The 23,364-nt window shown below is 33.1% G+C and overlaps 1 protein-coding gene across 1 annotated transcript in view; it reads right to left on the reverse strand.

Annotated features, from left to right (window-relative positions):
- Positions 1-10,489, reverse strand: part of LOC129231182 (metabotropic glutamate receptor 6-like) — a 106,600-nt gene extending 96,111 nt beyond the window's left edge. Inside the window, exons 1-2 of the mRNA XM_054865429.1 lie at positions 9,925-10,489; positions 9,011-9,153 (exon numbers count right to left, since the gene is read on the reverse strand). Coding sequence (XP_054721404.1) covers positions 9,011-9,153; positions 9,925-10,489 — 708 coding nt within the window. The remainder of the gene's footprint in view (positions 1-9,010; positions 9,154-9,924) is intronic.
- Between the last annotated feature and the right edge of the window lie 12,875 nt (positions 10,490-23,364).

The following is a 23,364-nucleotide window of genomic DNA, read 5'->3' on the forward strand; positions in this document are numbered from 1 at the left end:
TTGTAATTTAAATACAATTTTAAACAAAATATATGTTAATTCTTAGTTTTTAAGGAAAAATAATTAATAATTGCAGCAATTTATTGTAAATGTAACATCAGTCACAAAATCTTTGTATCATCAGTCACGGGTGTTAAATAATTTTTATACTATCAGTTTTCAAGTTTTTTCGATAAAACAAAATGTTTTCATCAAGTCTAAAACCTCTATTTTAAGGGGAAGAAATCTGTTTAGATTTTACGTTATTAGTTTGTAGGGAATTTTAAATTATGTATAAGTCACTTTTTTTCAATGTCTTTTCTGCGTAACATCAGTCACGTTTTTTATTCCCCTTAATTTCATACAAAAAAAAACCCCTCAAGTCTGAAAACAAGTGTGGGGGCAGTGATGTACCTTATCATGATATTTTAGATCAATTCCAGAAGCAACAAAATTTAATTTCAAGACAGTGCTGAATTTATAAGTTAAAAATTGAGTCAAATTGTAACGTCAGTCACCGTGGACAGACCCACTGATCGACCTCTAATTACCGTTTCATCAACGACCTCTCTCATGAAAACCCGAGGATTTTATTATACTTGCTTTTTGTTGGCCTTGCGATTAACATAAGAGTTCATTATACGTTTTTAAACACTTCCTGGACGTCGACTATCATTTTCAGACTCCTTGAAATGGTATATTGACTCGAACACTGTTTGTCGAGGAACATCAAGCAAACAAACTGTCGTTCTCCTTAGTTAAACAGCTTTAAAGTAGCAGATCTGCTGCTTAACATTAGAAAAATGCCAAAAAGCAAAACATAAACTAGGAGATTGATTATAAGATGATTTCTAACTGAAGTGAGAGACAAAAAGAAACACTCACACTCATCTAAAAGAAATTAGTTTACTTCCATTCGATGATGCAAACTTTGTCCGAGTTTTTTTGCCGCACCCACTATATACTCGTTTGTCGTTTATTCAATCAAATAAATACACGGCCTTATTATCAAGTCAAAACTCTTCAAACCAGTCGCCTATTTTACTTAATAGCTACATAGGTTTCTTAGTTGTTCATTTTTTTAGTTGATATTTGTTTATTTATTGCTGGGAGATTATTTATTTTAAGTTGGCATTTTCTGGCTGTGTGGAAAACTACAATGGAAGCATCGGGATGTCACTCACACCACCAAAAAAGACCGCCAGAAAAGACAGGTGCATCCATCTATGCGAACATTTGTATATACACAGAAATTAGTTAAAACCGAAATAAGAGCAAAACAAAAGGAAGTCTGAGGTTAACTACATAAAACACATGGTTTTATACGTTCTTAAAAAAAAGGGAAACAGTTACAGTTTAGACAGGATATGAAAAAACGCAATAAAAAACAATAAACCGTGTGGTAGAACGTGTCGTAGAACTTTCTTTAGTATTCTGAATTGCGTGCAATTATCTAAACATTGATAAATAAACGTCTCCAATAATTTTCATGGAGATTGTGAATTATTCGTTCATTGAATTATTTTGGAGTTTGTAAATAATATGCGAACAAAAATCGCTTTTAAACTTCTACTTTTACACAAGAACAACGTAACTCAATAATGATATGATTGGGCAATGGTAGAATAGATGGCATGGAACAGTGCAAAACTCGATTTATCTAACAAATGCCCATTTTTTCATTGTTAAAGATTTTGAAGTTCTGGCATACAGCTCCGGCTAATCATTATTTATAAGTTTGATCACGGATAAAAGTCGTTGGTATGACTGCTATCTTTATAAAACCTTTGTTATTAAGTTTACTTCGTGCGCTTATAATACTGATGAGATGCATGTGTATTAAATATTAAAAAGATGTTGTACTATTAAACAGAAGAGTTGTTTTTGCTTCATTATTATTATTTTTTAGTATATGATGCAATTTTCCATTCTCACAAGAGCCCAACACACGTTCTTGGCTACGTTAGTATTTATCTGAAATGACTTTGAAGTCCAAATATATGCCTTCATAATCATGGATACCGTATATTATCCCAAAAATGATGACTCTAAGCTTTTTGCATCTTCTTCGCAGAAGTACGTAGTCTTAACAGTTAAATCGCACTATAATTTTACCATCTCATATAGTTTACAACCAATACCGCAGATTATTGTTATCATAGTGAATAATGATTCCAACCTATAGACACACTATGTTGTAAGAAGTAAATAAATACATTTGTCCATAAAAGTAAGAGAAATAATTGAACACGTTTTAACGCACAGGGTTTTCAGATTACTGCAACAGCGTGTTTAGGGGTTTCAAAAAACCCCATTTTCAATGCAAGAAAGAGAGCTTGTGGATGTAAAGGCATTCAACTAAAGCGTTTTTGGTTTAGTATATGGTATTTTCAAATCCAAAAGCTCCTTTTTTTGCATTGAAAAAGAGGTTTCTTGAAAACCCGAAACACATCTATGCATTAATTTGTAACTTTTTACGTTAAAAAGCTGTTATTTATTTCTCTTATACTATAGTATATCTGTGTATAGTTGTCTGATGTGCAGAAAAGTTCTAATTTCTAAAATATTAATCATATTATAAATAAAAGTTTCGCATTTTGAAAGTATTTACAGATCTTTGTATGCTTAACACCACAGATACTATGTGAGTTAATGACGAATATTTACGTAGACTGGTAGAAATATATACGAAGAATTCTAAAATTTTAAGAATCTCGTATTCCCATTCTTTCTGATATGAACTTTAATAGAGTTAGGATCAATAGCAAACGTGGTTGTTGCCGATAAGGCAGGATTGCCATGTCTAGTTTTCCTTTTTGCAATATATGTTGTCAATGAATGCCTACTTCCAAATGTCTTCTTACACATATTGGTAGTTTTCTTTATTAAACTGCGCATAAATTTGGTTTCTTTCAACCCAAAACTGAAACAATATTACCCCAGTTAAATATACTTTTGCTCTAATTTTTTACTCCTTAATTACTCTAATGATTGATCTTTTCAAAATGAAATTCTCAGAAAAAATATCTTTTCCCTAACATTAAAAAGAGAAAATAGTAAACTGCTTTACAATGCAAAAAATCTCGGAAAACTCTCTTAATATACAAAAAAGTTTTCCGTAATACACAGATTCGTACGCCCTCAGCAGTTTTCTGCTATAATCAAAAACCTTTCCCGTTTAGCAAGAAAGTAAGAGTCGACGCATGCGCAGCTCACACGGCAATTTTATAGTCCAGACCAAATCCAAACTGAAACTTTCGAAAGCACGCAATGAAAACAAATGCTGACTCATGTATGCGAAGTAACACTCATGAAGGGGATTAGTAGAAGTTTTGTTCCTTGAATGAATTCACTGAAGATAATTTTAAAGTCTTATACGTTCTTGCTTATGTATCGTCATGAGATTGAATTTGAAGCTATGTCTCTTATTTTTAAGTACGAAGTGCAACTTCTCGACGCATGCCGAGAGGACGCCATGTAAATTCGTTGCGTCGCATAACTTGTGTAGGTAATTTACTTTTTTCTTGGATACTTTTCTTCTTTCAACCAAATGGGTAATTTTTGTTGGCAGAATTTTATTCTGTCATAAAAATCACCTTTTTGGTGACCAAAGCCTGCAAAAGACCACCACCGACGAATAGGTAAGTCGCCTTGCAACTCTATTACTTTAAAGAGATTTAGTTCATATAAATCTCGTTAAAAAAAACTATTTTCCTCAGTATTATTTCTTCGTTGTGAACTATTGCAATTTGAAAATATTTTACATTACATAGAACACATATTTAAAGTGCAAGTGTGTCTAGTTTTATTCTGTAAAATTTATGAATTGAAGATTATAAAAAACTTGAAATAAGTGTTATTGTGTACTTTGTTTTTATGTGTCAATCTCAGTTAATATTTGTCTGAACATTTATGTATCAAGCATTATGAATTAAATGTTATAATATGCAAATTGTCAGGTTTGATAGTTCGTCTTTAAGGTTGCATGTTTTCATTCTCTTGTAAACAGTGTAGCTAGATTGTATGAAGTAAAAAAAAAACTATCTCTTGTAATTAGGAACATAGTGCTTCAGTATTATCTAAATGACGATATCTCTTTAAATATTTGCATTAGCGAAACGCTTTAAATTAGTTAAATATGTATTAATTTCTTTAACAAATAGATACATATATGTATTTAAAAGTGTCTTCATTTTTTTCGTTTTACGAGCCTCAATTTTACAAAAGCAAAAAAAAAAAAAAAGACTTAATAAAATAATTTTGTATTTTTACACCATATTAAAATATTTGACTTATAATATATATGATACTTTGATTTATAATGTATATGATACTTTGATTTATAATTTATATTATACATGAAATAATATTTATCTCAGCAGAGCTTCATTAGTACGATTTATTTTAGTTGCAATGTACCTGCCCTTAAGGGAAAGTAGCTGCAAATATAACAAACAAGAATTATTTCTCAATAATATATTTCTGTATATATATGAAATACACAAGCAATGAATAGCAATGAGAAAAAGAAAATTAAAAGTAGCAATTATTAGAATAAAGTTGAAAGGTTGAATCCGGAGCTCATCAGCCGTGGAAGATTCGATAAATATGGTCAAAAGACCAAAAGATATTAAACTATTTACTAAGTAGAGAGTGTTTAAGCTGTAATATATGCATTACATTGGGCCAAACGCACCATATGCTAAACTATATGCAATAAACAAGAGCTTAAACCTAAAATTAAAAGTAGGGGTTTTTTACCTCGGCTAAATTAAGAAACAAGTCCCTATAATTTGTCTTCCTCAGGACAGTACCTACTGCATGCATACTAGCTTAATGTAGGACAGTCAGGAGGAATGAGTCAGTGGCAAAAAAGGAACAGCTGCATTTACATGCCAAAATAAAAAGTAATATTATTTCATGTCATTGTTTTAAAAGTGATCATTTTTAAAAAACTATGTTATTAATATACAATGTACATATATGGGGAGAAGACGAGGGGCGTTCACCACTCAGACTGTGCCATTGACATTTTCAGGGGGTTGCTTTTTCAAGGGGGGGGGGCGCTTCATAGCATTTTATGGGTGCACCATCACTCCTATGGTGGGGGGGGGGGATTCTCGTATATATGAAATGGAATAATCATGTAATAGAGTTCAATGTTTTAATAAATAAAATATATATTGCATTTTGCGCACACTGTAAAAATAAAATCAGTAACCTATTTTGAATAAGTATTTATATTTGTGATGAGCTGGAAAAGGGCAAGAACAGAAGAATCAACCCGAATGGTTCCAGCAGGGGGACTTGGTGTCATATTTAAATTCATCAATTTCTGTGTTGGTACTTTTCGGTACACTTTGTTCGTCAGAGAAATTGACTTGAGGTGAACGAATTCCGGAACGCGAAGGGTAGGTAAGTCCTGTCAAATTTTATCCGAAGATAAAAGCTATCAAGTTTGATACAAGATATGTTTTTAAGTTCTGCATTAAAAATACAATATGTTGATAGTTTTGTCTTGAAAATATTGAGAGAAAAACTGAAGTTTAAGATTGTTTAACAAACAATCCCCACTTTTCAGAAGGTACCCCCCCTCCAATTCCCCGACGATTTTGTGATTAGGAATGAAACTATTAGATTATTTCATAATTTTTCAAAAATTTATAACTGTGCATATGTTATGCTGTTAACCATGCTATTTGTCAATAGAAATTCAAAAAAAAAAAAAAATCCACGAATGATTCTAAAATTGCTTGTATTTTTGCTCTTAGATATGAAAGAATTGAAACTGATATGGTATGCAATACTATAATAAAGAATTATATTTTAGAAAAAATCACGGAAAAAGGATTCCGAAATTATCGGAAACGTTTTTGAAAATTGTTTGGAGAACTCCGAAATACTCGGAAAAGTTTTCGAAACTTTCATGAACCACAGCTGCACAGAATACTCAGAAACATTTCTGGAAATTACGGAAAGAGGATTCCGAAATACTCAGAAACGTTTCTGAAAATTACAGAAAGAGGATTCCGAAATACTCAGACACGTTTCTGGACATTACAGAAAGAGGATTCCGAAATACTCAGAAACGTTTCTGAAAATTACAGAAAGAGGATTCCAAAATACTCAGACACGTTTCTGGACATTACAAAAAGAGGATTCCGAAATACTCAGAAACGTTTTTGAAACTTTCATGAACCACAGCTGCACGATATACTCAGAAACGTTTCCGGATTTTTTTTACAGTACTGCAATTTCAAAGCGGTTATAGCTGACGTATGAATATGAAAAAAAGGGGCCATTTGTACGTTTCAAGTCTTTAAAAATTTTTTCTTGAAAGGTACCACAAAGATCGACGTTGCATTAAAAAAAATATTGTAAAGATGTTTATACAACAAAGCAGGGAATAGTGGGAGGATGAAAATATTTAGGTTGTTGAGAAATCACTAACCACACTAACAATAGATAAAACACTAGTATTTTCTTTTATGCTTTACTGCCCTTGTTATTTTATTAGAAAGATTTAGGTCAGCTTCCTTTCTGTTAACGTTAATAAAGTAAACAGTGTCTTCAATTCTTGAGGCGTTTGTAAAGAGTGTTCACTTGATGAAAATATTATGTGCACAAAATATGCTTCAGATTACTTAGTAAGGGTTATGTTGTTATTTTAGTAAAAAGTAAAAGTCGAATATATTTCTTGAAAATGCTACTTATCAAAAGTTATTAGAAATATCTAGCGAAAAACGTTCAGAATTTTCTAAATTTGATTTCTTTGGCTTAATTCATTCATTTTGTTTCGTTGAAGGATTTTGTGTCCATTGCTAGAAAATATTTTTTATGATTCAGGTATCTAGAACATGATACTTTTTCTAGGTCTCACTTATTTTCATTGTTAAACTGATTTCATTTAGGTTACAAAGAAATAAAATACTAATATTTCGGAAAAAAAGTGTTATTTATGCGCAGTTGCAGTAAATAATTCTGTAATACTATCAGAAACTCTAATGTGTAGAATAAATATTTCAACTGTGTGTCTTCAGTAAAATCGCCATGCCACGATTTGCAGTCGACGTAGACGCATTTTTTTTTTTTTTTTGCCATCTAATCTACATTTATTAGCATACCTATTTTAAGAATTTAAGGGGGTCCGAGACACACAAATTGTCAAATTTTCATTTTTTTTATAATTTAAAAAACTTTTCCGTCTTTTTCCGCTTAAAAGGACGCTTAAATATTGTTTCTATCTAATTAGAACGAGAGTTATAATATTTTTTGTTGCTTGCGTATCAAGTCATTCGTTGTAAGTTTTCTTCGAAGACAGCTAATTATAGAAAAATATCTTTTAGTGAATTCATTTCGATGTAGGCAAGTTATTTGATGAGGTTGAAGAAAAAAAGAGGATTACATAATTGTTTGAATTAATGACAGATATCTTATAAATGTGGAACACCAGTTAATGCGTATTTTAATACTTGGCTTTTTTTCAGTTAACATAACAATCGTTTTGAATCCGAAAAGAGTGCTATTTCATGTGAGGCACTGAGAAGCAAATGGATGTAAGTGGACATTTTCAAGTTTTGAGCGAAACGCGATAAAAATTCCTGTTCTAGGTAGGCTTTTATTGAACAATTTTTTTTTCTAAAATTATGCTGTATAGCAGCACTACCAGTGTTTCTAATACTATATCTTGTCTCAGGACAGAAGAGAAATTCCCCTACCATTTGTACTGGTTATTTCCTAATTTTCCATTTTAGCTCTTACATCCCTTTGCTTCTCAACATCCCATAGCAATTTCATGAAACATGAAAAAATAGGTTATTAAAGAATAGAAAATCGCCTGTCAAGGTATAGCGGGTGAAAATGGCTTCTACATTTGTTGGTGATATTTTGAGAGTTAAAATTTTAACCCTTACTCCAGTGAATTAACCCTAAACTTCAGTTAATAGCGTTCATTGTTGACCACTTTTTCGTTTCTTTATTCTCCTAAAATTACAAGTAAAGCAGTTCAGCTTTGGCAACAGAAAGCATTTCCCTGCATGTGAAGCATTGCCAAAAAAAAAGGAGGCAAGGCACTTAGTATGCAGTCCTCGACATAAATACAGTTGAAGTCAGTTGTGACTCTTGAATAGAATAGAATAGAATTGCCAAAAAATATTATCAAATTATAAATAACTTACGGGATTTTTGGTGCTGCTACTATGAAATAATAATGCCGTCACGCATGCTATGGTGCAAGCTTTATTGTTGGTTGCGTCAGAGCGTTACTCGATCAGTGATTTTGGCTATAATATACGCATATGAGGATAAAATATATCGACTAATAAGTTTGGTTTCTATAAATATTTTCATTTTTGAGTTTTAGTTTGTAAATTTAAGTTTCGATTGCTCCAAAACAAAGTTTTCTTGCAAAGTAAAAGTTCATAAAAATTAATTTTTGAATTAAGCTCAATTTTAATTCTAAGAAATTTCATTTCACACGAGGTTGATTTTACTTCACTTCAAATAGCTTGATTCATTCATGAAGATAAGATTAGCACCTGGATTTTATCATTCATAAAATCTTATTTTTTTACTTTATGGTAGATGTTTCTTCAAAAATTCCCGTTTACTGTGATTCAATTTAGTTTGAACAATTTTTTTATTCTTGAAGGTGATCTTAGGTTCACATTTACTGTACAATTCTTTAAAATGTTTTGCTTCCAAGTACTATTAATGCATGAGACTTGTTTTTCTAAGTCAAAATATATTTTTTTCGAAGCTTCTATTATTCATGAAAGTTGGTTTTATTTATGAAATAAGAAATAGGAATCACAAATTATAACTTGCAATGTGCAAATGGATGAAAAACAACGTGCTTTTGTTCGCCTTATGCAACTATCGCCTTACACATTACTTAAAAGCAAATCCTAAAACTTGAAAAAATGTTTTTTTTTTTTTTTTTTTTTTTTTTTTAAATTTGTTGATTGATGTTTTCATGTTATGCTTCTAATCGCACATTTGGTACTGGTAGTGAACTGAAACCGATACAAACAAACGTTCCACCTGCAACCTCTAAAGCTAATCCGTTTAACAACTCATATAATGCGAAGCATCCGAGGCGCAATCGGCTAGCATAATCAGTTGTCAACTGAAAGGTTAATGCTTCAACCTGACTCGGAAAAGCAATATGTTTTTCTATATCGCAAAAAAAAAAAAAAATGCATTCTTGGGACTAACGACAGAGGCTATGATTTTATTGAATAACAAAAGCTTATAATGTTGAAGTTGATAATGTTCAGTTGATAACTTTAACTGAAACTTAACTCTATTTGTTGTGACAACATGCCATTATAACCTTATTTTGTTTAATAAAAGAGTAGCTGCTGTCGGACTGGACGACAGAGGTTATGATTTTGTTAAATTATGCTTATAATGTTCAAGTTGATAATGTTGAATTGATAACTTTAACTGAAACTGAGCTCTATTTGTTGTTCCAACATACCATTATATGCTTATGTTGTTCAATGAAGCATAGCAGTTGTTGGCTGGTCCCGCGACCGCGATTTTTTTACGGACAATTTCGCTTTTTTTTTATACCTTAACTAGCCGCCTCACAGTGGGGCATTTGAACCAAAAAGCTGGCCATAAATCAAATTTTCCAAATATAACGATTATTCTACTAGTTTTTCACTAAAAAATGGTTGCTAATAATAAACTCGGGCAAGTTATATGTATACTCTTAATTTTGCTTGCTCAAACGCAACCCATAAAAGTTATACCGATTATTAACTGGCTTAGATATGTAAAAGGAAACCAAACAATTTAACAATGTTGAAGTACATATTTACTAACTGTTAAACAGACATTCGACACAGTGAAATGTACAAAAAATTAAAGCAGAGCAAATTAATTATAGTTTTGTTGTTTTACATGTACATGGGATGATGGTGATGAAAGTCTACAAACTTTTGTCATCAGTATCACTATCTTCAAAACAAAAAGATTTTAAAAATTTTATGGCTTCCTTCGATATCGTTTGCCTTTTTCTCTTCATGTTAGATGATCTAACGCTACTCAAATATGGATCAGAAGTTAACAAGAGTCTATTTAAAACGTCTTCATTACAATCCTTTCTGGAAATTTTTCTGGTGAATTTTTCTCTGTACTGCCGAAAATGCTTTTTTCTGGCTTCTGCGGCCTCTTCGGACAACTGACCGATTGGTAACAAGGCATGCGATATAATACTCGGAACATGAACTAGTATCTTGTGGACTGTTGGTGACATAGGTTGCCAGGCATACAAATTTACATAATACTTCGCAGTATCCATGGTATACATGCCAAATTGCTCCACATTTATGTCGAAACCCGAAGATATCACCTCCAATATTATTTTAAATCGGAGAATTAGTTCTAAATCTATCCCTGTAATGGCAGCTGCTTCATTCACGTCACCAAAAAATCTACGAGACGTGATTCCATCATTCGTGTTTCCATAGCCAACTTTAGGTACGTCAACCAGCAATCCCATTTTATTCTTGAATTCTTTTTGAATTATCACTTTGGCTGCCTTAATTTGATCTTTTTCTTTTTCTTTGTAATACGACCTTTGAATACTCCTGCTTTTATCTTATATGATAAATGTAATAAAAATTCGAAAAACCGAATCCTAGCGTGCAGAATAGATAGCCCGAATTTAAAAGTCTCTGGATCTTCTGCGCTTTTTGCTGATAAGTCATTAAAGGTTTTTGACGTGCTACCGCATATATAGCAGCGCATAGTAGATGCAGTGTCAGTGACCGCATTACACACTTTGCCGTCCACCATTGTAGGCAGTAACAAATGTTTTATTTTAATTGTTTCACTAACATTTGTTGGAACTAAGTTTTTTGCTTGATTTTCTATATACCAAATCTCTTCGTTTGTGATGTCTTTGTTCTCTTTAATAAACCTTATTCTAATAGGTCTGCAAAATCTAAGTGACGATGGACAAGGATTCTGCCAGATAACATTTTTGCCAGACATTAATCTAAGAGGCACAAGAGAACTGAGGAAAATGTGAGCATCAGTGCCATCCTCATTTTCAAATTTTTGTTTGTACTGGGTTTGCTTTGATCCGTCACAACCCCACTTAAAAATCAACACAAAATCTGCAGCTTCTTCATGACTGTATGCTTGGAACACTGGCTCTAAATACATGCACAATCTTATGACTGTGTGATCTACTAAATCTTGCAACTGTATTTGAGCACGCGTTTCATCGACAAACGTTTTCGAATAACATTCTCGCTTTGCTTTTTGTACATATTTTTAACAAGGATAAACATCTTTGTTAGCCTGCTGTATGACTTCATAATGACTCCTAGACAAATTAGCTTCAACAAATATTGCTAAAGCCTCTTCCGGCGAGTGTTTTTTGATAGTAATGCAACCAGCAGTGACTGCTTTTCGAAACTTTGTTGCTCTGGTTGGAGACTTATTTATGTCTTGGATAACTTTTGCCACGTCTGTGTTGCCTATGGCACGATGACTCATTTGAGCAGCATACGTTAATTCATCAACTGCAACATTTTTTCTTAGTTCCGATGTTTTTCGGCGCTTCGTTCTTTCACTCGATTCTCCGAAATCCTTACTGGGTCTTCCTAATGGTAAAAGACCCGGAACTGAGTAGGTAGGTAACATAACCCCTTCTTTTAACCAATTTTGGTTGTTTTCTAGAAATCGGCTTTCCATTCTATTACATGCCATCCATTTTCGCATGTAAACAATTTTAAAACTGTTAATGGTGTTTTTAACTTCCGACAATTTTTCGCAAGGGCAGTTAGTAATTTTAGCTAGATTTTTAATTAGTTCTTTAAACTTTCCATCAAAGGACCTTTCTGTACTGCCAATTAACATCTTATGCAGTTGTATTCGACTCATAGATGTAACAGAAGCCTGTGAACCTAAAAACAACCGAAAAAAGAGAAATAAATAAAAATCACAACTGCTCTATTGATCGCGTTATGATTTTATCGGGCAAATTCGGGCAAACTTTTAGTTCAGATTATCAAAATAGAGATTCTGAAGTATCACGGGGTATAATTTTCAATGAGTACAAATGAGTACAACATGTTTAAAAACCTTCACTTTTTTAAGAATTGCAAAAAAAAACAGATATAATTTTTGTGAAGTTTGACGAACCGTACTAATGTTAAAAAAAGTAGTTTAAAATAAATAAAAACTGATGAATAATAGTGCACAAACCTTGCTCAACCCCGTCCATAGTAAATTACTTCACTAGAGTTACTTCTGACGTGAAAATAGTACAATGAAGTAACTTCGAGAACCTGTAATGACTCAAACGAAGACAGCCGTATTTCGAAAGCGCTAAGTTCTGACTGCTGGTAAATTCGACTGGTTAGTCTCAGTGCAGAGGGAACACTTCCACGTGATGCCAAATTTATCTACCTTTTCTGAAATTTAAGGTCAAAGCTACTCATTGAAGTTTGCATTTTCGACTTTTGGCCAGCTTTTTGGCTCAAATGCCCCTCTGTGCGCCTGCGGCGACCAGCTGGTTCGCCTTTTTACGCCATTCGTCTTTTATGCAAGCAGCCGCCTACGACTGCTGTTTGGCTTGCTTGTCATTCGCATTTTTACTCCAGGGTTGACGCCCTCGGCGGCTGCTTAAATAAATTTGCCGGCGATATATATCAGTCTATTTATCTGTATCAATATTAATTTGAACAAATTAATTTCTACACCTGTCTCCAGTTTCGTCGTTTGGAATTTTTCTAAAGGATGGGGGGGAGGGGCAAAAGGCGTACTCTCAATGTAAATTTCGTCGGAAAATAACATAAAGCTCGTGTCGTGGGGAGGGGGAGGCGCTATTGACCCCGCACAAAATGCGTACAAATATTTGACCTAAAATATAGCAAACGTCCAGAAAGAAAAAAAAAGTTGGAAAAATAAAGAGATGAAATCCCTGACGTAAAAAAACGTAAAGAAAAAGCAAACGATTTCAGTTTAATCACGTGATCTGACGTCATACCATAAGTTCGGAACTCAGCTGGCAAGCGTACAGCTCGCGTTGTGTTCTGCATTAAAAAAATTGTAAAAAAAAACTATTGCTTATTTTTAAAAACTTTTTTCTTCTGAAGGGGTTCTATAGTTTTCGCAGGATGGGTTTAGAAAGAAACTAAACATAGACAGAAATGCAAAAAAAAAGTTTTTTTTTCAAAAACTCATAAAAATACAAAAGTTGCTATATTTTTGAAATTTTATTCATTTATCATATTTAAAATTCAATTTTCTACACTACAGTACAAAAAATATTTGTCTGGTGCGATTGGTTCGGGGTCTTTGAGGTAAAAAGTGCAAAAAACCACATAAAACATTAAATAACTATTTTTCTAGTTAAAATATCAAAAATCGAAGCCCGAGGTGCACATCTTCGGCAAAAATGGCACCTGTATACCAAATTTCATCTTTCTAGGCCTTACCGTTTTCCCGGGAAGCGCGCCACACACACACACATACAAACATCGTATTTTATTGTATGTATAGTTGTTCAGATTCGGTATAATTGGAAGTATGTTGTTGTTACCTATCTCCCTGGTATAGGAAAGCCTACACCAGGTTCAAAAGGTCCCGACGCGCTAGATTCTCGTGCAGTATTACGTAGTCGTCCTAAAATAAAACTCTTTACGACTAATATTTGTCTTATGAATATGAAACTTAGCGATAAATAATGAAATGAAAAGTGAGAGTAGGAGAGAGAGAGAGAGAGAAGGAGGGATATATCAGCTGAGCGTACAAAGAGGACGCTTCCTCTAAACTTATTGGTTTCTTTTTTTTAAACCCCGTGATTTTATGTCTTAATTCTGAACGATAGGTTTCGTTTACGTTTTCAATATCGATATTTGCTAGCTGTTTCTTATTATTGTTTTAAATGATCATTACACCCTAATCGTCCACCACGGTTTTATCTCCCCTCTGAGGAGCGAAATAACCCATTTGGGGATGATCACCGTCAGGTTGCCATCACTGTTCTACACTGATATTAATTTATATATTTGAAAAGAGAAATATATTATGCCTCAATAATTCGGGATCAAATTTCTGAAAATCAGAATTACTGCTCATGTGCACTTAATATATTAAACATTCATCTAGAATTTATTATCCGAAGTGATAATTACAAAATGTCGTTAAGTAGTTCTTTTTTTTCAGTCTGCCCTAAATTAAAATGATTTATGTAATATATTGATCCCCTTGCTGATGATCCTCTTTTGATGAAGTTGGTTCATGATTCAATGGTTCATTCCAATTCAGGTACAACTAAAACTGTAAGTTGATTATTTCCATCGGAATCCATAATCATCACAACACATCCTCCAAATGAATATTTTTGTTTCCAAATGGTGCTTTGTATTGGTTTCTGACAGTTTGCAAACCTAGTGCGTTCCCCAAGCGATGGTGTTTTTTATCTTGTGTTGCAACTTTATCGGTGGAGGTGGATGCCGTTGCTACAGAACTTTGACGCCCACGGAACACAAGTAGAAAAACTTCAAAAGTGCAATTTTGCCTCATGCAATTTATGGGCGAACGAAATGACATGTTGTAGAAGTTAAAGGACAAAATGTTCAGTAGGGCTGCCGTATTTTTTAAAACATCAAGCTTATATCCAACTCGTAGTGTGAAAATGTTTTACTCCGGGAGCGATCAGGGAATGTTTAGTTTCACTTCTGATCTTCAAAAATGTGATTTTTTTAATTCACTGAGCGGTTCTTTCCCATTAAAGTCATGAAATTCAAGGTGCAATTTTCCGTGATAGCTTTTTCTTCTCCACGGCTTTTATCACTTTATGTATTTAGTATACAATGTGCTAACTGTAGGTGCTCTTTTTGTAGCTTCATTCAAGAGAAAATGTAAACTAAAAATTGTGCCATTTGGCAACCTCAATCAGGTGCTTGGCTTGGACAAGAACAAATTGGTACCAAGCAGACGCAAATGTGAATTAAATCGGTAAACATTTTTTTTTTTATTGGAGAGAAAATCCTCAAAAAAAAAAAAAAAAAAAGGTATGTTGTCAAACTTTCTGGAAACTTTCTTGTTTTCTCTTGGTCTATGTATTCCGTGAACAGAGTGTAGTGTAGTTCTTGCTATTAAGTATCGGTGCAATGGTTTGTAAGTGGATGGTAGTTTGTTTAATGTCAGCTGGTAAAAACTCTTCCATTTTAGCTAATGGTGTTGAGTGCCCGTTTTATGCGAAATCTGCCGTGGTCACAAAGTCCTCTGTGTCCTCTCTTCAAATCAATACGTCTAGGGTGCTGTATCAGAAGTTGCTTGGCTCCTGGTTTGGATAAAAAAGACCCTTATACAACCAATTGAAACACGTGTGCAGGGACTAAACTATACGACACTACAGGGTACGAAGTACCCTGTAGTGTCGTATATTTTAGATTTCGAGATATTTTAACACTAGGATAGTGAAACAATAATGAAATAAGTAAAATTTAAAAAAAAAAAAACTTTTAAATAGTCTAATTTTACTTATTTCACAGGGACTAAAATATACGATACTGTCGTATAGTTTAGTGCCTGTGAAATAAGTAACGTTAGACTATTTAAAAGTTTTTTTAAATTTAAATAAAGAAGATTAAATTGAAATCAGAGCTTATTAATCATAAAAATAAAGAGAAGTATTAATCAAATAATTTCCCGGTAAAATACCAGCGGAGATATTTTCGACGCATCATACCTTTTGCAATGTGATTCCCGAGATGCACTTTTGGAAAATCCCATAGCACAGGATATATTTGATGGTCTCCATTATTTAAAAACCCTTTCATCACCTAAGAAAAATATAATCTTCCAGTGGGTTCCAGCCCACTGTGGGGTTATCGGTAATGAGAAAGTCGACTTTCAATCTTAAAAGAGTGCTTTAATTGTGCAGAATATTTCTCGCCCTACGCCTTTTCATACTGCTCAGGAAGAAATCTATAACCGAGTGTCTCAAACGTTTTGGAAAGTTGCTATCCCGAATTCGTGTAATGACCTAAGACATAGAATGGTAGCTGAATTCCGCCTTGTCACCGGACATGACTCCTCGGGAAATCATCCTCATAGCTTCAAATTGTTATTTCTTTGATCTGCACTCTGTGCAGCTCTATAGAGGTTATGGACTCCCTTTTTTTTTTCTTTGTATTCTGTGTTCTTAAACCTCTTGTTCTTTGCCAAAACTGTTCATAAGAAAAAATATATATATATCTGTTTCTTTATTATCGAAATGGATTTGGAATTTTATTCACACTTGCGTCTCAGTCTTCGGGTTCGTACTACATTGTGTTGATAAAAACTTGCACTGATAAAGTAAACATATTTTAAAAAATCACATTTAGCCAAATTTTTGCGAATTTTAGCTTTATTCCTCATCCTTTAAGGCTATGGTAAAGTTTTACCATTTGCCTAATTAGACGTCTACGCGTAAAACGTTGGTAGTTCCGAGGAAATATACACAGAATTTAGCTCCAAGCTACGCACTACAGCAGCCAAGGGTTAACTTGGTGACTGTGAGTTTAGCCATAACTATAACTGTGCGGCTATAAACCGTCGTATACAAAATGTTATAAAACCAAGGGTAATGGTCGGCTGATCCCTGAAAGCCGTGTTGCCGTGCTCTGGCATCAGGTAGTAGCAAATATGGGTGATTCGCAAAAAAAAAAAAAAAACTGACATTTTTCAATCACAATTTTAGAAAAAGAAAAAGTGTTAAGAAGAAAAAAAAAAGACTGAAACCAATTTTTCTTTCTCTTTGTTAGGAACTTATTAAGATAAAAATAGAGGGAACTCACCAGGGTACTAGGACAAATGTGTTTCATCAAGGTTATTAAAAATTTAACTATAGTAATAAAGAGATAACTGTAGCCTAAATCATAAAGTATGTTTATTGCATGACAAAGCAAAATCTATGAGAAACCTCCCTTAACGGACACTCAAAAATAGCGAACATTTCTTCGAGTCCCAGTCCCTTTTTATAGGTTTTTTCCACATTATTCACTCTAAATTGCTTACACTCAAAATAACAGTCAGTTATTTAAAAAAAAAAAAAAAAAAACATGTTTCAATTGTTGTACTAAAATTCTAGACCCACAAATTAATAACAACTTTCACATTAAGTTCCATTGTTTGTTATTTCTAAGTCTTTAATTTAGAACAATACTTACTAAATTCATGAAAGTTGTGTTTTAATTTATCAAAGTCAGAAATTTGAAAAAAACTTCATTTACCTATTCGAACAACACTAAAATTAAAAAAAAAAGTATTACCAACAAATATCTTTTCAAAGATTCGTCTGAACAAGAAAAAAAATCATTAAATAAATATATATTTTTTTTGCTGCTTTTTTTTTTTTTTTTTTTTGCCAAATTTAGCGCTTTTTTAAAACCCATAATATTACTTTCTAACTAATGTATTGTATTTTTTTCTAATTCTACTGGATTTAATACCAGTGTTTTATAAATGATGCTGCCAGAAGAGTGACTATTTTTGCGCCAGGAGAATGAAAATTTTCCTTACAACTTGCCTGTTATGTAGCCCCAGAGTTATAATCAAGAGAAAATTTTATTTTTCTATTCTAACCTCTTAATTCAGTTACACCCTTTGAGTAGAATTACATTTTTACTTTTATTTAAAGCAAAAATGTTGTAAAGGTGATCGACAGTAAAAATGTTGTAAAGGTGATCGTCAGCAAAAATGTTACATACCCCGTTTTCAATCTTCAAAATTTTAACAAGAACTTTAGACAAATCATAGTAACAAATACTCAAGAAATCGAACAAAATGGTGATAATAAACAGTGTTGTAGTACAGCATATTAAAAATTTCTTTTTTGTTTCTATAATAATTGTACTCATTTCTAGGACAGGAGAGTGACATGAAAACCTTACGACAAATTTTATAAAAAGATGTAGGGTAATGTGGGGGCAAAGTCACATGGTGAAATAATTGCTCTGCTTTTAGCGCCACCTATCTAGTAATATTTTAACTATGTAGTAACACATATAGCCTATTCTAGTCGAGAAAAAATATACTCTGAAAATCACAGACTATGATAATACAAGCAATTTTCAAAAAAATGATACTGATACTGTAATATTTTGTTGTAAGTAGAAAATTATTTTAGGTATTATTAAATTTACAAAGTTTTTGTAACTAGCACTTGAATTATTAATTGAGACCTTCTAATATTCGGTGCAAAATTTATTTAAGTAATATTAAGCTTATTTGAATTTTAAATATTTTGTACAATTATACTAGTACATGCAGGGCAAAGTGGATGAGGCAAAGTGAAGTAGTTCATTTCGTTGATTTCCCCTACCTTGATTATTTAAATCACTAAAGTCCTTTAAGAAATATTATTTTACACCTTGCATTTGTAAGGAAAATTTAGTACTACAAGTTGAATTTGTGGAAAGTTGATATAAAGTTTGCAAATAATTTAAGTGCATTTGAGCCATTGAAAAGCAAAGATATGTAAGTGACAAAAATTAAAATTTGGAGATAATCAGTACAAATCGTAGGAGAATCTCTCCTTTGTTATAAGGTAAGAGATGGTACTAGTAGATCTGATAGGTGGTACTATACAGCATGATTTAGAGCAAAGACAAGGGAAGTCTACATAGGACCTGAAGCTTAAACGTGTTTTACTTGAACCTTTATAAAGTCTGCTTACATCTCTTTGCTTCTCAACTGCCTCAGTTGAGAAACGGATTAGAGTGACTTTTTGGTTAATCAAATAATTTTGTAGGAATAAATAAATAAGTTTTTGCTTTCATAAGAATGGAACAACATCGTAAAAGTTATTTGAAACTATTGAAAAATGAAAAAAACTTTCTAGGTCAAACAATTCTTGTGTTGGGCTCTAGGGACATACTATTGTTAGGATTTTGGAGAATCACCCGTCTGTTGTTTTCGATAACAAATGCACCTACGTATCTTTAAATGCATTAATATTAAAGACTGGTTTACAAATAGTTTGTCATTAACAGGTCCCAACAGGTACAAGACCGCACTGGCTATTTTGAGCAATCACGAATTGCTATTATCCGCACTAGGCCAAAGTTAATGTTGCTCTGATTTTTCAGATTGCCATGACGACGAGAATAAGCTAACTCGTTGTTGTAAGATTTACTAAGGGGACAAAGCGTTTTCGTTTATTCAAGGCTTTACATAAGCAGATTTTACTTTTAAAAAGGGAGGGGGGGGGTGTAAAATTACGTTTTTTAGGAAAAACAAGAATATAGATGAACTTAAAAAGCAAAACTTTATCTAAATATAAAATTTCCAGATTACTGATTCCCATCATTTAGATTGATAATAAATGAAAATACATAACGTTATACGCTGTAAATAATCTTTATGACAAGCGTACTGATGGATATCAGCCTTAGAATTTTTATCTTTATTGTCGCCCTCTTTTTTTTTTGGCTACGCCTAGTATTGTCTCTTCCAAAAAAACATCAGTCACAATATGAAGATTACAAATTTCGTGGACATTTCCATCCCTATTTATTTATACGAGAAACACAATCAACGAATAGGGTCCTGGCGCAATTTTAGATTGCGAAAAAAATAATTACAATTCAAGACGTCAAAATTTAAATGAATGGTGGATGCTGAATGTTTTATATTTTCATTTCATTCATGTCATTTTCAGTTTTCCAATGATAGCATTTCCTACATCACTTAAACTACTACTGAGATGCTCTTTGAACGTTTGCGGATGCAGCCATAGGGCTCTCGCTCTCAATATCAATTTGCAGTAAGGATACATGCGTATCCTATTCTTATATCGTTTAATGCCTAACTTGTACATAAATTGTTTGTTTGTTTTACCAACGACTCATCAATGCAGTCAAAAATCGGTAAATACAGTCCACTGCCGGAAATTTAGTTTCCCCCTAAGCCAGTCGGCTTCAGTATGAACCAGAAAAGGTTTTATAAGCAACCGATATTTTATTTCTACATTTTCTAAGCAATTTGAAAGCTCCCAATAAATGAAAACAAAACAGAACGTGTAAATTTTACATTTGTTTTCCTCATTTTTGGCAGTTAATTAGACCATCAAAATAATGACTCAAAATCTTATGGGAAAAACCTTGTTTTACATGAATGCAGGAATTCTCCTAACTAAAGATAAAAATAAGGACTAAAACTAAGATTATTATCATAAAAACTTATTTTTCATTTAATAGTGTATTTTTGAAAAATTCAAGGTACACACTATCGAGACATCAAATTTTTAATTTAAAAAAAGTTTTCTCGTTACCTAGAGTACTGAAGAATTTCATGCAGGAAGTTCTTCGCAAACTAAACAGTTAATAAACTTTACATTCCCTAAGTAATTAAAACTTCAGGACATACAAGAGTGCGTTTACGTGTTCCAAAACAAAAGAAGTTTGCTGTTTCGGATTGAAAAATCACGAACATGCTTTGTTCTCTTAATTAAGTCTTATCTGAATTACATTTACTTTATATCAACATTAACAACAGTTATTACTCTCCTTAATTATAGTGATGAAAATAACTGGTTCTTTTTAGGCAAGCTTTCTTATTAGAAAACCTTTTTTTTTTAAAGTATATCTCTCTTAAAATCAAGCTATCTTTAGAAAATAAATCAAGGAAAATATGTAAAGCATATCCTTATAAATAAAACAAATAAGTTCGAAAGTATTTCTGTATGAAAGAACACACTGTTTTAGAACTCCTTAGTTATGTTTTCATCGCACTTTTTAGTGTTTAAATTTCTGTAAACTTTTGTGACAAATGCATCTTTAGCTAAATCGAAAAATCTTCCTTGAATCATTATTAGGCGCGGAATTAGTCTGGGGAACAATCAGATGATGACATCCTCTGTGCTGGACCATTGCAAAGTTCTCCCCTTAACTCGTAGAGGATTTAATAAATATTAAAGTGAAAGCGCTTATCATGAGCGTATACAATTCTAAAGATATATACGAGGGTTATTCAGAAAGGAACGTATTGTAATGTAAAACAAGCACAAGAAAAAAATTAATATACATCTGAAAGAGTGGCAAAAGCTCTACATAGTCACCATAAAACTTGATGAAATTATTATAACGGTGAATAAGCTTTATTTATTTTTTTTTTATATTGTAAAGTTCTGCCGCCAGCGATCTCAGCCACTCAGTGACGCGCATCCGAAGCTCCTCGTCATCTTCGTCGTGTTCCTAGTCAGATTTTTATTCTTGGAAACTAGTGATAACCACTAGGGGCAAAATCGCGACTATAGGGCGGATGCAGAAACATCTGAGCTCTACAGGGGTCAAAATGGTTAGTGGATTAATTTTAAGGGCTTTGGAGTCAAAAAACTAAGTTGGAATGGGGGGCATGGTTCAAGCACCAGGTATCGAGAGAATGATATGTTTTTGGGTATTGCTAGAAATGGAAATAAAGTGACAAACAAGAGTAGTAATGTTAACAATTGTAATTTAGGAAATTTCAGGGTGTTAAATAAAAGCAACTTAGGCATGCTTAAAGTTTTCTATACCAATGCTCGCAGTATTAGGAACAAGATGGATGAATTGAAAAGCATAGTTATGGATGAGAAGTTGGATGTTATCGGAATTACAGAGACATGGGCTACCGAATCTGATGCAGAGTTATTACATATTGCTGGGTATAATTTATTCAGACAGGATAGAGTAGGTAAAAGAGGTGGTGGGGTTTTATTTTATGTTAGAGACAATTTTATTTGCAATGAATTGGTCATAAATGATAAGCCTACTGATATTGATATGGTTTGGCTGGAGTTGATGAGCAGTAAGGGCATAAAGCTACGCTTTGGAAACATTTATAGGCCACCTAATTCAAACCAGGGACAAGACGAACAGATGTACCGTATTATTAGTGACATGTCCAGTAAGGGATCCGTTATCATAATGGGGGATTTCAATTTTCCGGGTATTGATTGGAATAATTTTTATCCTGGTAATGGCAAAGAAGAGGAATTTTTAAAAGTAATTGGTGACTGTTTCTTAGATCAAGTTGTAACTCAGGGAACTCGAGAGGAGGCCATTTTGGATCTAGTTTTTTGTGACATAGGTAGTTTTGTTCAGGGGTTGAGTGTAGGGGAGCATATTGGAGATAGTGATCATAACAGCATTAGGTTCCGGGTTAAATTTGAAGTGTGCAAAGATGATAATTTTAGGTTTGTGCCCAATTTCAGTAACACCGATTTTGTTGCACTTAGGCAGAGCTTGAAAGAGGTTTTTTCGTCAGGGTTGGAAAATAGCGACGTAGATCAGCAGTGGACGGAATTTAAGGATAAACTTGCTAAAACCGTTGGGGACTATGTTCCATTTAGGAGAAAAGGTGTTAGTACCAAAATTTGGCCCATGTGGTTCTCCAGGGAGACTAAAGAAGCTCTTAAGTATAAGCAAGCCACTTTTCGTAAGTTTAAAGAAACTGGTCAGAGTGCGGAAAGACTCCAGTATGGTAAGGCAAGGCGAAATTTTAAGTATTTGGTATGGATTCAGAAAAGGGAATTGGAGCAAAGGCTGGCAGATGACATTGATGGGAACCCTAAGAGGTTTTTTTGCTTACGCTAATTCTGGGAAAGCTCGAAACAGTCCAAATTGGGCCTTTGGTTGATGAGCATGGAAATTTAATCCAAAACGATAGGGATATTGCAAAAGTTCTAAATAACTTTTTTTCCAGTGTGTTTAACGATAACTGTATCTCAACAGTTGACACTAACAAGACACAAGCTATTATACAGCTTGAGGATTTTGTATTTTCCAGGGAGGAGGTTTTATTTCATTTGAAAAAGATTAAAGCAACTAAAGCTCCGGGACCAGATAATATTTATCCAAAAATTTTAGTTGAATGTGCAGAGGAATTAGTGGATGTTATTTTGAATATTTTCAATGCTTCTTATAACTCGGGGACGGTGCCAGAGGACTGGAAGCTGGCTAACATAATGCCACTCTTCAAGAAGGGGTCTAAAGGTATTGCTGGGAATTATAGACCCTGTAAGTTTGACTTCGGTGATTTGTAAGATTTTCGAAACTTTGATCAAAATTAAGATCATGATGTTCTTAGAGACTAATAGTCTGTTGACTAGTTTGCAGTATGGTTTCAGGAAAGGTAAATCCTGTACTACTAATTTATTGCATTTCTACGACAAGGTTACCTCAGCTTTAGATAACAAAAAATGTTGTGGATGTTGTTTATATTGATTTTCAAAAAGCTTTTGGACAAGGTACCGCATGTTGCTCTTCTCAGCAAGTTAGCTGACATTGGAATAGGAGGAAAAACTTTACTTTGGGTTAGAAATTGGCTTACTGGTAGGAAGCAAAGAGTAGTTGTGAGAGGAAATCATTCTAATTGGAGTGATGTTTT

This window comes from Uloborus diversus, chromosome 10, assembly GCF_026930045.1.
Source record: "Uloborus diversus isolate 005 chromosome 10, Udiv.v.3.1, whole genome shotgun sequence".
In the NCBI taxonomy this organism is placed as follows: Eukaryota; Metazoa; Arthropoda; class Arachnida; order Araneae; family Uloboridae; genus Uloborus; species Uloborus diversus.